This window comes from Diadema antillarum, unplaced genomic scaffold (genome assembly GCF_040938485.1).
Source record: "Diadema antillarum isolate AM-2024a unplaced genomic scaffold, OU_Dant_1.0 seq00001871_RagTag, whole genome shotgun sequence".
In the NCBI taxonomy this organism is placed as follows: Eukaryota; Metazoa; Echinodermata; class Echinoidea; order Diadematoida; family Diadematidae; genus Diadema; species Diadema antillarum.
In genome coordinates this window covers 68,307-83,872 of record NW_027272540.1, presented here as the reverse complement: position 1 = coordinate 83,872, position 15,566 = coordinate 68,307, and the positions used below count along the sequence as shown (strand labels likewise).

At 42.7% G+C, this 15,566-nt stretch overlaps 1 protein-coding gene across 1 annotated transcript in view; it reads right to left on the bottom strand.

Moving 5' to 3' along the window:
* LOC139712887 (uncharacterized) overlaps nucleotides 1-15,566 on the bottom strand; it is a 112,007-nt gene that overhangs the window by 71,138 nt on the left and 25,303 nt on the right. Inside the window, exons 8-11 of the mRNA XM_071624667.1 lie at nucleotides 8,710-8,875; nucleotides 4,892-5,098; nucleotides 2,380-2,541; nucleotides 1,083-1,190 (exon numbers count right to left, since the gene is read on the bottom strand). Of these exons, the coding sequence (XP_071480768.1) occupies nucleotides 1,083-1,190; nucleotides 2,380-2,541; nucleotides 4,892-5,098; nucleotides 8,710-8,875 (643 nt within the window). The remainder of the gene's footprint in view (nucleotides 1-1,082; nucleotides 1,191-2,379; nucleotides 2,542-4,891; nucleotides 5,099-8,709; nucleotides 8,876-15,566) is intronic.

Sequence of the window (15,566 nt, the reverse complement as noted above, 5' to 3'; positions counted from 1 at the left end):
TTTTGGTCATTACATTGTGTTCATCTTGCCCTCTATCTCAGATATCCCCAAACTTGATTGGGATAAGAGCTTTATAATCATCTTGCACGGGATTCAGCACGTTTTGTCCCCCAACAAAGCAGAAGGAGAAGGCTGCATTGGACGACACGATTTCTGCCAAACAGACCGAGTGTTGCTTCCTTTTACGATGCCCAAATCCCAAATATGTTGAATACATGGCTGAAAGATCACGAGATGGTGTCATGTGCAGGAACTGAAAGTATTGGAGGGAAAGAGTTCCAAATGTAGCTCCTCCTTTAAAATTGATCTATCATTGGTTTATTTTCACAGTCTAGCCCTTACTCTACCCACAGTTTGTTTGGTTTTTTTTTCAAAATCTTAAGAAGGAATATACAGACCTCTAGCCTATTGGACACACAAACAATTTTTTTTCCCCCCAAACTTATTTACGACCTGGGCTGGTATTCAATTTAATACTTAAGCCAAAAAGATAACACAAATACTTAGCCATTAATGGTATTGGAAAGACAATAATTGTCTGAAGTACTTTGGCTAATAAGTATAAGTACAGTGTATTTACTCTGATTAAGTGGATACTTAAGGGATTCTTGTACTCGGGTATGTTAGTTATTCAAGAACAATTTTTTGGATATCAATATTTGGCTTACTCTTGACAGGACACTTAGGACAATCATTCATACAATGTAGTTACAAATCCATTGTCTTTCACATGTTTTCAAAGTATGTTTCACAGTGTTTCCCACTACTCACAAGGGAAAAAAAAAAAAAGAAGAAGAAGGACTTATCATTGATTTCAAATCACTCGTATCATCTGTTAGGACAGACTCCTGATCAGACTCCACAAGTATACAACAAGTAGCTATCAGTTATGCTGTAATGTAACATGTGCATATCAAAGTGCAGAAAGCAAACCTGGCCACCACGTACGCATAGCGTGCATGTGCATATATTTAAGCTGCCACTCCAGCCATCAATCAGGAAACTAACATACCAAATGGCAGGTAGTATTAAATACTAAGAAGATACCCTGCTAATCAACCCACAGTCCGTCTAGTGCTTACCCTACACTTGGGGTGGCTGGGTCCCCAAGGCTAGTCAGAGCCCTGGTTCTCACACGCTCCTGTAAACGCATGACATCCCAGACAGCAGTGCGGCATGCTGGGTCAGTCCTGTCCAGGAAAAAATAATAATAATGAATAAATAAAAAGAAGATGATAGATAAATGAAAAGTGGATACATTATCGGCGTAACAGAAAGACATATGAATAAACATATTTATGTATACACATTGTGTATATATTCATATTCTGAACGCAATTACTGTAAAACATGATATTTTCACAATATATAGTGCATATAGGGTAGAAAAGATCTTTAGCGTGCATTTTAATTTCACAAAACTCAGCTCAAGTGAAATTCATGAAATCAAACAGTACGCCAACACTCCTTGTTTTACAGTATTTCATCCATTTTGGATGTACATGTAGATGTCTTAGAAATGATCAATGTGTGTCACACAAAGTTACTAAATTTTACAAATCCTGAAATATTTTTCACCTAGTTGGCAACAGGACACTGTGACATTCCAATTCCAGTGTTTTTCCTCATATCTCACAGACTCTGCCAATGAAATTCCACTTTATGGAAAAATTATTCCACTCAGGAGCCACTACTGTTCATAAAGTTACAAACAAATTACGACCAACTGGTGATCAGTTCTTGTGCTAAATTACTGAAATTCTGGTAAGTATAGCACATTAGAACTGATCACCAGTCGTTCGTAAGCTGTTCGTAACTTCACGAACAGCTTTATGAAACAGGGCCCTGGGAACTCAATAAAGAGGTCTTTCTCATTCCCCACTGAGTTAGAATACAAAAAAAAAAAAAGTGTTTTTGTGTGGCATGTCTTCCACGGTCCTCTAGAGGTCCTCCTAGACAAAGGGACTCTAAACAGAGTAGCAGATCTCTCTTCGAGGTAGGAAACAAGACCTGGAAAGGCAAAACATTCTGGCATACCTGGAGGTCACCTAAAACATGAGTGAATAAGTTGACAAAAGTGCACAAACCAATAGTGAAATCCTTTGAATCTTTTCTTTATCACAACTTGTGAACATATCATCTCCTAAAGCACTCATGAAGTGCAGTAGTGCTCTTTCAATACCTGACCATCAAATTAGTGTTCACAACATGTAAGCAAAGTCAGGATAAACATTCGTGTTGAGTTTCATCACAACTTCTATTAATGTGTAGATTGAAAAAAGCCTTTGAAGACAACAGTAAGGTTCATCCTCTATATTTGAACATTGAAAAAAAAAACAATTAAAAATGACAAAATTGCTTAATATGAATATTACTTACTTCATTGTGTAAACCCAGATTTCGTTTGGGTTGACCAGCATGTAAACGAGGCTGAATTCTCTGTTGTAGGTTACAGAGAGCACCTGGGTGAGGGGGGAGACAGAGGGGGGCGGGAGCACAGTGGATAGGTTCTTCTGGTCCTTCATGGACACCAACCTTACACTGTGGGAGACAAAATATACATACAATTTGTAGTACTGTGAAATGCAAGCCCAAGTTACACAATAATGTACATCTAAATGCAAGGGCAGGTACCACTGGTCTGGACATAAGCAAAGAGTGCATACAAAAACTAGAGAAGCACTCTGAGAGCGCAGATCGACCTCCACCAAGCACGCAGCTCATTTCCATCAGTGATCTTGTTCTTCCATATAGATCAGTGATTTCCACTCATACGTATGCATGCTGAAAGTCGCCGGATTTCCCCATAAAGAAGCCTTTGGTTAAGTCATAAACTTCCATAACTGCGCTGCGTACCTCGCCTTAGGAGAAACTAGAGCACACACTTTAGTGCGCGCATGCAAACCTCAAATATGCGCAGCCAGAACTCCCAAGTTTGTTGGCCCTACCTGCCAAAATATCAAAAACCCTTCATAAATTCCCTAAAAATTCACGGATCACTACCAAAATTTAATTATCTCTTACTTGTGTCATTCTCAACCTTTCCTGTAAGTTTCATCCAAATCCACCGACTACTTTTTGAGTTATTTTGCACACAGAAAACCAAAGAAACAAACCAACGGTAATGAAAACATAACCTCCTTCCTTGGCAGAGCTAAAAATTGGCAATACATTACTCACAACTATGGACAAGTGCTTTTGGCCCTTAATAGAAACTCATCTTGTGCTGTGACAGGACAAAGTAAAATGGGACTCTGGAATACAAGCTGACATAATCCACATCTGTGGACAGGGAGGGACCTTCACTGAGGTCGGTCTCACACTGTAAAAGCAATGCAGTGAAATGGGACTGTGGAATACAGGATCTTATTCAACACATCGTCATGATTATGGGCTCTTCTGGTCTTCCATTATGAAACGAGCAAGTGCAGGGCTGCAGAAAACAGACTCACAAACTCCACCAACTGTAATGAGAGTACTTCATCTCGTCCTCTGCACAGACCATACTCACATGTATGAAAGGTGCATATTATACAGGAACGTGGAAAATAAACTCATAAACTCCACAACTGTGAATGCATGGGCTCTACTTGCCCTCTACAGAATATAAATGCAACACTGTGAAAGAAGAGATTGGCAGGAGACTGGTATATACTGTATATGCCATATTATTTGCATGGTTTTTGTTTTTGTGTAGATGTATTTTGCAAGTCACGTGCCATTCACGAATTTAAGAACACACAAGAATATGAACTGTGATCCCAACATGAATGTGACATGAGCGCGTACTAGTACATGTATCGGAACACAGAGCACTATATATGGACAAGGTGCAAGATTGTAGTACTGTATTCCATGATCACAAATCTAACAACTCACCAAATTATCAGGAAGTTCCAAATGGTGAAAAATACGACTCAGCTAAATATATGGCATAATTATACAGTATGCACTTAATTTATGCATGACTGTAAATGCACAGAATGGATTTATAGAAAATGCACCTGTATTAACAACTTTGGAACAATACAATCCAAGTTCAATTTATTATGATCTAGATAATCAAGTCTATATTAAAATCATGAACAAAAGAACAAGAGATAACACGAAAGAAGAAGTGGCTAGACATTCGATTGTTGGCTGGACATGTACTGCAATTAAAGTGGAAATTTTCGCGATGTTGACATTTTTGCCCATTTCGCGCAACCAGAAACTAGTGCGAAAATAAAAGCACTTGAATATTTTTGCTGCCCGTATGTTCCAGTACTGTATACGCTATATATTTCGCGGGGGTTTTATTTTCGCGAATTTCGCGAGTCGGGAGCTATTCGCGAAATTGACAACACGCGAAAATATTACCTTCCAAAATGAATCCCTTGCCTTGATGATACGAACATTTGAGTACTAGTATACCATGTCACGGCTTACCGTACAGACCATACTGGCTAAGCTTGTTTACGCACGTCCATGTCTACTTATGAATACTGTAGAGAGCCAATCCATTATCGCAACGGGACCACTCGTCAGAAATCTAGCGTGATGGACTTAACCACTTCAAAAATGTTGCATTCTAACTTACTAGTTCGCAGAGTTTGGTAAGTTTTTTTCATGCAGTGTATAACTAGTATCATTCTTATTTGCTAGTAAGTTGAAAATTCACACTTTCTTTGTCACTTCATATTTTCTCTGGTCCCCCAATCGCGAATTTAACCACTCGCGAAAATGTGTGACAGCGGCAATTCGCGAAAATTTATGTACGCGAAAATTATACCGTATACAGTAGTTGATGTCTTGATTCCGCGGAATTAAAAACACGCGAAACTCTTCTTGCCCGGCTGAGCACGACAAATTAGTCGCACGAAAATATCCACTTTTACAGTACTCCACTGACCTGCTGTCCTCTCCCACAGCGACCACCCGGCTAGCCTTGCCTTCGGCATGGGCGATGTGAAGCGACGTGGTGCGGCACCTGGCCAGTGCGTAGAAGGACACCACCTCGTTCACCGTCCACAGGCTGAGGCCGTGCAGCGTGGCCGTCCACAGCTGTCCTTCACCGGTCAGTCCCATCCAGTAGATTCCCTCTGTGGACACCACCATGCTGTGATGGGGGTACATAGAGAGAGAGAGAGAGAGAGAGCAGTGGTGGGAAATTACAGTTACAAAGAGGTACGTGTAGAAGTTCGCATACCTTCATAACCCCCTCCAAGCTATGTTCAAACTCAGGGATGGTAAATAAGAAATGTAGTGTTGTACATCATATTTTACATATATTAGAATAGACCAATGACTGTTTGATATATGAAAAGGGTTTTTAGTGGACACCCTCCCCCCCCCCCCCCCACTCAGGTGGTCATTCTCTACTGCATCCACACTCCTGAGTTTTCGGGGAAGGGGTAAATTTTTAGGGGGTAGTGTGGCTTCTTGGTTTTTGCCCTGATTCTCCCCATTATGCTTACTATGCATGTTTTGATGCAAAGCACACTGGGCTTGCCTTCTTTTTGCAGAAATGTACATTTTTTTCTGGTACATTCAGCATGAGGAAAGTCTCTACAGTCGCAGCGGACGACTATAATCAACTCCCCCGAAACCCACAAAACGTTTTGAATTTTCAACCGTCATCGAGGCAGTGTGAATCGGGCGTTCTCATTTTCACCAAAATTTCATCTTTCATATCTCCGCTATACATTGACCAAAATCGCTCAAACTTTCAGTATCAATGCACAAGGCAAGTGCCGTAATGTGTCTTGCCCACAAACGCACAACAACATTTTTTTTAATTTTGTTCACAAATGGACCTATGGATCAAAAGTTAGGAGTCATAATCAAATGCACATTACATTGGGCTCTAAAAGTTCATTGACCCCTGCCTGTGACCTTTGACCTTGTGGTGACCATCGACTCCCCAAGGTAAATCTACCATCCAAGTTTGGTCACAAATAGACTTACGCATCAAAAGTTATGACCCATAATCAAAACGCGCCTTAAAAACTTAACATTGGGCAATAAAAGTTCATTGACCCCTGTCTGTGACCTTTGACCTTGTGGTGACCATTAACTCCCCAAGGTACATCTACCATCAAAGTTTGGTCACAAATACACTTACGGATCAAAAGTTATGGTCCATAATCGAAACGCACCCTAAAAACTTAACATTGGGCCCTAAAAGTTCATTGACCCCTGCTGTGACCTTTGACCTTGTGGTGACCATCAACTCCCCAAGGGACATCTACTACCCAAGTTTAGTCACAAACTGACTTATGGATCAAAAGTTATGACCCATAATCGAAACACACCCTAAAACTTAACATTGGGCCCTAAAAGTTCATTGACCCCTGCCTGTGACCTTTGACCTTGTGGTGACCATCAACTCCTCAAGGTACATCTACCATCAAAGTTTGGTCACAAATACACTTACAGATCAAAAGTTATGGCCCATAATTGAAACACGCCCTAAAAACTTAACATTGGGGCCTAAATGTCCATTGACCCCTTGCCTGTGACCTTTAACCTTGAGGTCACCTTCATACTTGGTAAAAGGTAAAACTTTGTATGACCACTCTTCCCTCTTAGTTTGATTCAAATTGAAGCCCAGAGTACAGAGTTATTCAAGTTTTTATAGCGTTACGGACGGACGGACGATGGGTGGAGGACGGACGGACGGACGACGGATGGACGAAGGACGGACTGACGACGGACGGACAGACGACGGACGGACGGACGGACAACGGACGGACAGACGCCGCAGGCGATCCCTTAGTCTCCCCTCACCTCCGGTGGGCTCGACAAAAATCATGATTTCTATCTACATACGAAAAATCACGAGAAACGATTGAGAACTTTTTAAGTTATTCAACATTTCATGGTTCACTGTCTCGGAAAACTACCCTCCGATTATTTCCAGACACATCTGGTCGCACCACTTAATATTCATGAAACTTGACATACATATTCATTAGACATGGGCGGACGTTAGCAGGGTGGTGTTCGCTTTGCCGAAGACCTATTTTTGAAGTTACAAGTGAAAATAAATGAGGTATCTTGTCAGAAATCTCAAATTGTACGGGAGCAGCAAACGAGTATAATGACGTCATATTCTAAGAAAAACTGATTTGCGCTTGCGCAATGAATGGACTTTCCCATGCTGCTTCGATCCAGCGAGCTGATTGATCGATGCAATGCAGCATACTGTCACTGCTCGAGATGCGAGGTAGCTGCATGCTGCGGATGCCTGGTACACTGCACATGCATGCTACGCTATGAGAGTGGGCTGCGGGGTGTCGATAAGTATAATGTAGCAGTGTGCTGCAGGGGACTTCGCCACTTCAAAAACAAGCACTTACGTTACCAGACCTGGGCCCCGTTGCAAGAAAGTTGCAATCAATTGCAAATAATTGCTAATTTTGAAACAACCATTCTGATTGGCTCAGGGTCTGCCCTATTAAGAAGACATGCACGCAACAATGATTTTGATTGGCCAGTGACAATCAGTTGCAAGTTGCGTTTAAACGCAAAGTTTCTAGCAACGGGGCCCTGGCCTATTAAAAAGAACGTAGCAAAAATGTGAATATCTATCAGCTATGATACCAGTTGCAAATTCATGACATTGAATTATTCGGACTTTACGCAGATTTTACTGCACTAGTAAGTAACATTACAACTACGAATTCCCGGTACAAGTTACGATCAGAGTACAGCAGTGCTGTACGGCACTAAAGTACAGGTGACGTGAGAGCAACAAAGATGTGGGTACGTGGGACTGTACCCTGTCTTCCCGTGTGCGAATGACTATGAAATTTCGTGCTCGGAACGAAGGTAGAAAGTGCACCTCTCTCGATTATTTCCAGACATATCCGGACGCATGACTTCTTGAATGTGATATTTCAGAGTTCCGTAAAGAAATACATACTTAGTAACACACTTGAAAGTTTTATGTTGTTCACGAAGTCAAAATGTGAAATTTTAGCAACGATTTCAGACAATTATTTTCCGTTTTGAGAGTGAAGATATGCTCCATTTTGGAATATTTTGTCGTCGTTATTTAAAAAAGGTAACATAATGGCAGGTTAAAATGAGGTTTTTACTTTTCATATAACCGTTTGGATTATCAAAAAATATGAATAAATAGTAAAGTTACAGCAGATTTGCTGCGACACTTTCCAAGCAGTTTTCGTGCGAAACGTGTTTATTCAAGAGGAAAGCGAGGTCAGGTCAAAATGAAAACAGTGAGTTAATTGCATCCATCCGCTGCGACTGTCTAAGGACATTCATGTCCATGCAAGGGCTGAAATTACGTATGAACACTCTTCACCTTGAAACTACCATCATTTAGGGGGGAATTTTGCAATCTTTCCTTCCAAGAACCTGTGACGGGGGTGATTTTTATGGCTTCCCTTCCAAAAGCCTGTGTTTCATGTAAGGAGTCACAATCCTGACTCATTCCCATCCCTAAAGGGGTTATTTCTTAAGAATCTGGAACAAGCATAATCATGTGTATGGTTGCCCACCTGAGTTGGGGGGGGGGGGGGGGGAGGGAGGCACGGAGTGGACAATACAGCCTATTGTGGTTTTCTTCTACAATGCTTTAAATGAGCAAGAATGAATTGGATAAAATCCCTACCAAATCAATTGCTATGTACATGAACATATGGTCCAGGTCCTACCATGATGGCATGGACATTGACAAGGGACAACCCAAGTAGTACAGCTCACCTGTAGATGAGCTCCATGATGTCCAGGGACCAAATCTTGATGGAGCCGTCCAGGGAAGAGGTCAACACCAGCATGGAGGTTTCCGGGTGGAGCACGACATTGGTGACTGGCTTGGAGTGACCCCGGAACACGTTGATGAGACCACCATTGAGGCTCCATACCTTGACTAGAAGAGACAGCATGGGGGCAATGGGGAGTAAAATGAGCTGATGAATGAAAAAGCCTTTTAACACTTGCTGCACCTCTCAATTTTTTACCTTATCTTCTTTTCTTTTTTTAATAAAATGAACCAGAGTTGAGATAACTAAGTCAAATCTAAATCTGAATCTGATTTTTGTGTAATAACTGTCACAGTTTATTCTTCTCCAAGACTGGGTAAATATTGTTCATTGCCATTGTGTCATCCAGATTTCCTACAAAACTGCGCTCAAATTCTATTACATAACACTTCGTACAAGCTTTCAGAGGGTTAGCATATTCCTGCGTGCTTTGGCAGAGAGATCACACAAAGGAAATTCAAAGTCTTTTGTTATGATAATGAGTTTGGCACCCCAGTCCCTATAAATAGCAGGTATTCCCACTATTCGACATCTTTTCTTCGTGTGTTCGGCAGAGAGTTAGCTTGCACAGTGCAACTGTGCGTTATAAGCTTCGCTTACTGATCTTCTCGACGTGTGACAAACCTGAGTGATACAGAAGACAACGGTTCACAGCCGCCGGTAACGGGGCTGTATATCAGGTAGAGCTGCGGTCTAATCTTTCGGCGCAGAAGAGTGAGATTCAACGTTTATCGGCCCAATTATCTCGCTTTATGGATGGACAAATGTCTGTCTCCAAAACCTCTGAGCCAGCCCGCCATGCGCTGCATGCGGGAGTACTTCAGACTGGCTCCTTCGCGGTGTGACCGCGAAGTTGATTTACTGAGCACTTTGTGGAGACAATCAGCCAGAATTCTGCAACCACTCACCTGCTCAGCTCCGACCCGAAGGCGGAGTTCGAGAGCTTTGTGCAGGCAGCACAGCCCGTGGGAGGCAGTGCAAACGCCACTTCGGCGACCAGCTCGTAGAGTTGGAAGCAGACAATTTGTATGAAGGCCCTGGGGAATCCGGCCTCGCAGTTTCTGATGGATTGACCGCTCAGCTGACAAGGCGGTCACATTGCCTCCGTGAAAGGAGAGCGTGGAAAAAAGAATCCATAACACTACAGTATACATGACGCCCTCGACGCCCCCTTTCGGTGTGTGCACCGAGAGTCGAGGAGCAAATGTGCACCTCGATCCCCAGGAAAACCGTCCAGCTGACAGAAGTGCAAAAGACGGTGATTCAGTGAATGTTCCCTTTAGTAAAATAATGCTAAAATCACCCGGGAGCTGCAGACAGCAGCTAGGGAGCAACGGTCAGTCCATTCAGCCCCCGTTGCTTGACTGGCGGTCAACGGAGTTACTCTGTGCCGTAACATCCTCGTATGAGATGAACATGAGACCCGAGAGAAGCTCAAACTTGCTTTCAATCAGAAGTACACGGGCATAATAATTTATGCAGTAGATCGATCTCCATAGGGAAAACGCTATTTGAGAAAGACTTGCAAACAACATGAAAAATGCTGGCGAGTCGCCCCTCGTGCGTGGGCCAAAAAGTAACCTTCTCCGACCGACCGCGTCGTCGGTCGTTCGGTAGCACGCGGATAGAACATACCGTCATATTTTCCAGCAACGCACCATCTAATGTAGAAAAACTAGTAAGTCCCCGTTTACATGCGGGACGACTCAGATTTTTCAAAGAGACGTGGTCTCTCATTATTTCTGATCCCTTGATTTCAGACACTATTTGTTGTTACAAGATCTTATTTGACGGTTATCCCAACAAAAATTATTCCTCCTCAATTACTACTGTCGGAGGAGGAAAATGCGGCAATTAATTTGGAATTTCTTTCGTTGTTAACCAGAAAGGGGCAACATCAGAAATTTCCCCAGGGGAAGTTTCATTTCTGTCCACTATATTCACAGTTCCAAAGAAAACCGAGGATCTCAGATCCTTCATTGATTTGAAAAATCTGAACTCGTTCGTTCAGTATGAGCATTTCAAGATCGAAATGTTAAAGAAATCCTAATCAATGCAATCCGACTACTTAACGTCACTGGATCTCAAGGATGCATATTTTTCCATTCCTATTCATGAAGATTATCAAAGTATTTGTTGTACGTGGAATGGTCGTTTTTATTGTCTTACTTGCTTGCCCTCTGGGTTAAGTTCAGCGCCAAGGGTATTTACTAAAGGAATGAAACCCGTTATTGCTTCTCTTAGAAGCATAGGCATGAGAATAATAATTTATTTGGACGATATTTTAATTGTTTGCCCGCTCTAAAGAGGAGAGTATTGCTAACACGAACTGTGTTTTGGATTTACTGGCATCACTGGGATTGTCATTAATTTTGGGAAGTCACAACTTCTCCGACCTACTCAGGCTTTAATTTGGTGGCGAGCCATCTAGACAAAAAAAAAAAATTGACAAGACAAGGAATCTTGGGCATCCTATTTTGTCGTCTCCCTCGACAAAAATTCGAGATTTAGCAAAGTTCATTGGTTTCTTTCTTCTCCATTTGACCCCGTACCGGCGGGTCGTTGGCATTATCGTGTTCTAAGAGTCGCGCAGAACCAAAGCAGTGCAAGAATCAGGTGGTAATTTTGATGCATCTCTTTAATTCAATAAACAATATTGCCATTGAAGAAATTCGTTGGTGGCTTCCCTTGCCATGCAAGGAATTTGGATCCTGCATCGACATTCCTGTCATCCATTGACAATATTCGTACAGATGCCAGCACCTCAAGATGGGGTACACTCTGTGTAAATGATAATTCCTTTGCTCAAGGTGTCTGGTCTCGAGAGGAAGCTAATCTGCATATCAATGCGCTAGATTTACTGGCTATTCATCGAGGCCTTGCCTCCCTGTGCAACACCTCCCATAAGCAACACATTCATATTAAGTCAGATAACAGTGCAGCTGTCAGTTACGTCAGGAAAATGAGTGGTAGTATTCCATTACTTAATAAGTTGTCATATGACATTTGGGCGTGGTCGCTGGGTCGCTACTCTTGGCTATCTGTTTCCCACTTGACTGGTGTTGCTCATATAGAAGCAGATAATTAATCTATCTCCGAGAGATATGAAGAATTAAATTAGTCTTCGTCCTGATATATTTTTCCGTTGCTCTTATCTATACCTTCCTTCAGACCCGAAATTGATATTTTCGCATCCAGTGCCAATAGGAAATTGGTTACGTACTTGTCTTGGGAACAAGACCCGGCCCTAAGGCTGCCGATGCCTTTTCAATATCATGGGAATTTTTACATCCCTACTATGTTTTTCCTCCACTTTGTTTTTGCCTGCTTTCCAGGGTCCTTCCCAAGTCCGCAGGGACAATATTAACTGCCAGAGAGCAGTCTCGATCACCCCCTTTGTGGAGGACACAATTGTGGCTCCCGCTCACCCCCGATCCTGGCAGCCCCACCCCTCCTACCAGGGGACTGCCTGGTTCCCCTTCCCATTCCAATGCCCGAGCTGAGGTTACTCGCCTGACCCAGGGAGATATCTCTTCCCACCTCCCTGCCTGACCTATCTCAGCGAACGTTGGCGAGCATTAGGAATTTCAGAGCACACTTCCGAGCTCATCGCAAATTCATGGCACAACACCAAACAAGAGACCCGCGGGTCTAGCGCTCACCTGAGTATCGCAAGTTCACCTTTCACGCAGTCACTAATCTAAATTATTCACAGCTCTACCAAAATTTGACCAGGCATTCTCAAGTAGAAGATGAAAATGTACAATAAGGGCCCAATTTTTTTAAGATTCCTTAATTTGGGGGGATTGGGGCCCCCTGGGGCCCTCTGGGTGGGGCATGGTGCCCATTTTGATAAATTGAGATCCTGACCCCCTAGGGATGCTACCTGCCAAGTTTGACAAAAATCCATCATGAGGTTTTCAGGAAGAAGATGAAAATGTACAATTCAGGCCCCCATTTGGACCCTTCCAACCACCACCCCCCCCCCCCCTACCCAAGAGGGGCACCCCTGGATCTCCTATGAACAAACTTGAAACTACAGTCATTAATGTACTCACTCATAGTATTATCTCAGCTCTATATATAACTTCTGATTCTAGAGAAGATTTATAAAGATTCCTTCATTTGGGGGATTTGGGACCCCTGGGGGCCCCCTGGGTGGGGCATGGTGCCCATTTTAACAAATTGAGATCCTAACCCCCTAGGGATGCTACCTGCCAAGTTTGGTGAAAATAGGTCATGGGGTTCTCAAGAAGAAGATAAAAATGTACAATTCAGGCCCCATTAGGACCCCTCCTCACCCCCTCCCTCCCCTGGGTCCCAAGGGGGGCACCCCTGATTCTGCCATGAACAAACTTGAAACTACAGTCATCAATGTACTAACTCATAGTATTAACTTAGCTCTATCACTTCTGGTTCTAGAGAAGAAGATTTTTGCGGATATTCCTTAATTTTGGGGGGTTGGGGCCCCCTGGGGGCCCCCTGGGTGGGGCATGGTGCCCATTTTCACAAATTGATTTCCTAACCCCCTAGGGATGCTACCTGCCAAGTTTGGTGAAAATGGGTCATGGGGTTCTCAAGAAGACGATGAAAATGTACAATTTAGGCCCCATTAGAACCCTTCCCCACCCCCCTCCCCTGGGTCCCAAGGGGGGCACCCCTGATTCTGCCATGAACAAACTTGAAACTACAGTCATCAATGTACTAACTCATAGTATTAACTTAGCTCTATCACTTCTGGTTCTAGAGAAGAAGATTTTTACAGATTCCTTAATTTTGGGGGGTTTGGGCCCCCCTGGGGGCCCCCTGGGTGGGGCATGGTGCCCATTTTAACAAATTGAGTTCCTAACCCCCTAGGGATGCTACCTGCCAAGTTTGATGAAAATCGGTCTTGGGGTTTTCAAGAAGAAGATGAAAATGTAAAAAGTTTACGCACGACGCACGACGGACGACGCACGACGGACGACGGACGACGGACGACGGACGACGGACGACGCACGACGCACGACGCACGACGCACGACGGACGCCGGACGAAGGGCGATCGCAATAGCTCACTTGAGCCTTTGGCTCAGGTGAGCTAAAAACATTATAACTCAGCTTGAAAGCAGTGGATTAGTTGATGCCGCAAACAATAGCTTGAGCCATTTAGTTCATCCATCACCAATATCGTAATGTTTGTCTGACCAGCATGTGTTTGGGAAAATACAGTAAGGTAGATTCGTATCGATCAGCCTTGTCATCTGTGCTGCCCTCTTCTGACGGGTTTTCCGTGGGAAAGCACCCGTTATTGTAGTACCTGTGTTGTAAGGTAGAACCTCCCAAACCACGGTACAACACCACATTTCCTAAGTTTCTCAATTATGTTCATAAGGTAATAATGCAAGACTGTTACTTCTAAGCGAAAATTTGATTGCCCTGGCGACTCTTGTTTCAACACAGAGATTGCAGACTCTGAGTTTTTGTTTTTTTTTGGACATTACATAATGTCAATTCCTAATGACAGTACAGTCTTTCAAGCGGTTGAGTTATTGAAAGCAACTACAGAAGAAGGGTATTGCCAACCAATCTATTAAATTGTATTCTTTCCTCACAAACGAGAAGTTGTGTGTTTTATCAGTGCTCATGGAGTACTTAAGTCGAAAAGAACCCTTGCGTCAGGTTCACGTTGTGACTAAACTTTTTATTTCTACTAGAAAACCTCACAAAGAATTAATCACTTCTACCCTGTCTAGGTGGTAAAAAGGGCACATTGAATAAGCAGGCATAGATACTTCGGTTTTCTGCTCACATTTACCGCAGTGCCTCGAGTACTGCAGCTTTTAATCAAGGCGTTACCACTGAGGAGTGGCCACTGCCAAAACCTTTCGAGATTTTTATTTTAAGCCAGTTCAAGAAGCAAAATTCGCTTCAACCATTCTCAGCTCATCTTCACAAGTTATAAGGAAGATGGGGGACACGATACGTATGTAACTCACAGTTACTATACTGTTACAAAACTATACTGTTCTTTCCTCCTTGTGATCATGTGTTCATACGGAACATACACCTTGTCATGGTACTACTCATATTGCTCATGAATAAAATTTGACCTATCATGAACGCCCATGTGCAGCAGTTTTTAGTTTCATTTGCCTGAAACATATCTCAATTGACAGTTTCTGCGTATTACTTTGAAGATGCTAACCCTCTGAAAGCTTGTACGAAGTGTTATGTAATAGAATTCCTAAATTATGCGAATAATATTATGAAGTATAATTAGAATTCTATTAATAACAATGAAGTACAAGATGAAGAGGGTCCCACCCAACGCGTTGCGGGTTCATAACATATTGTTTGATAACCCTCCCTCTCTCTTCTCGTCAAAGAAACTGTCAACTCATTTGCCATACTACCTGCGGTCGCAACTTCCGTGACCAGGCTCATTACTTTACTGTCTGGCTTCATGCCTGTAAGATATATATGACTGATCCGGATGAATAATTGTTGATACGTATTCTGTTCAATGTTAGTGGAGACTGACGTTGAGTGATCGTGTGAATGTTTGGATACTGCCTCGCATACTTTAAAAAGATGTCGAATAGTGGGAATACCTGCTATTTATAGGGACTGGGGTGCCAAACTCATTATCATAACAAAAGACTGAATTTCCTTTGTGTGATCTCTCTGCCAAAGCACGCAGGAATATGCTAACCCTCTTCATCTTGTACTTCATTGTTATTAATAGAATTCTAATTATACTTCATAATATTATTCGCATAATTTAGGAATTAGCTCTCAATATAACTTGCTTTGACAG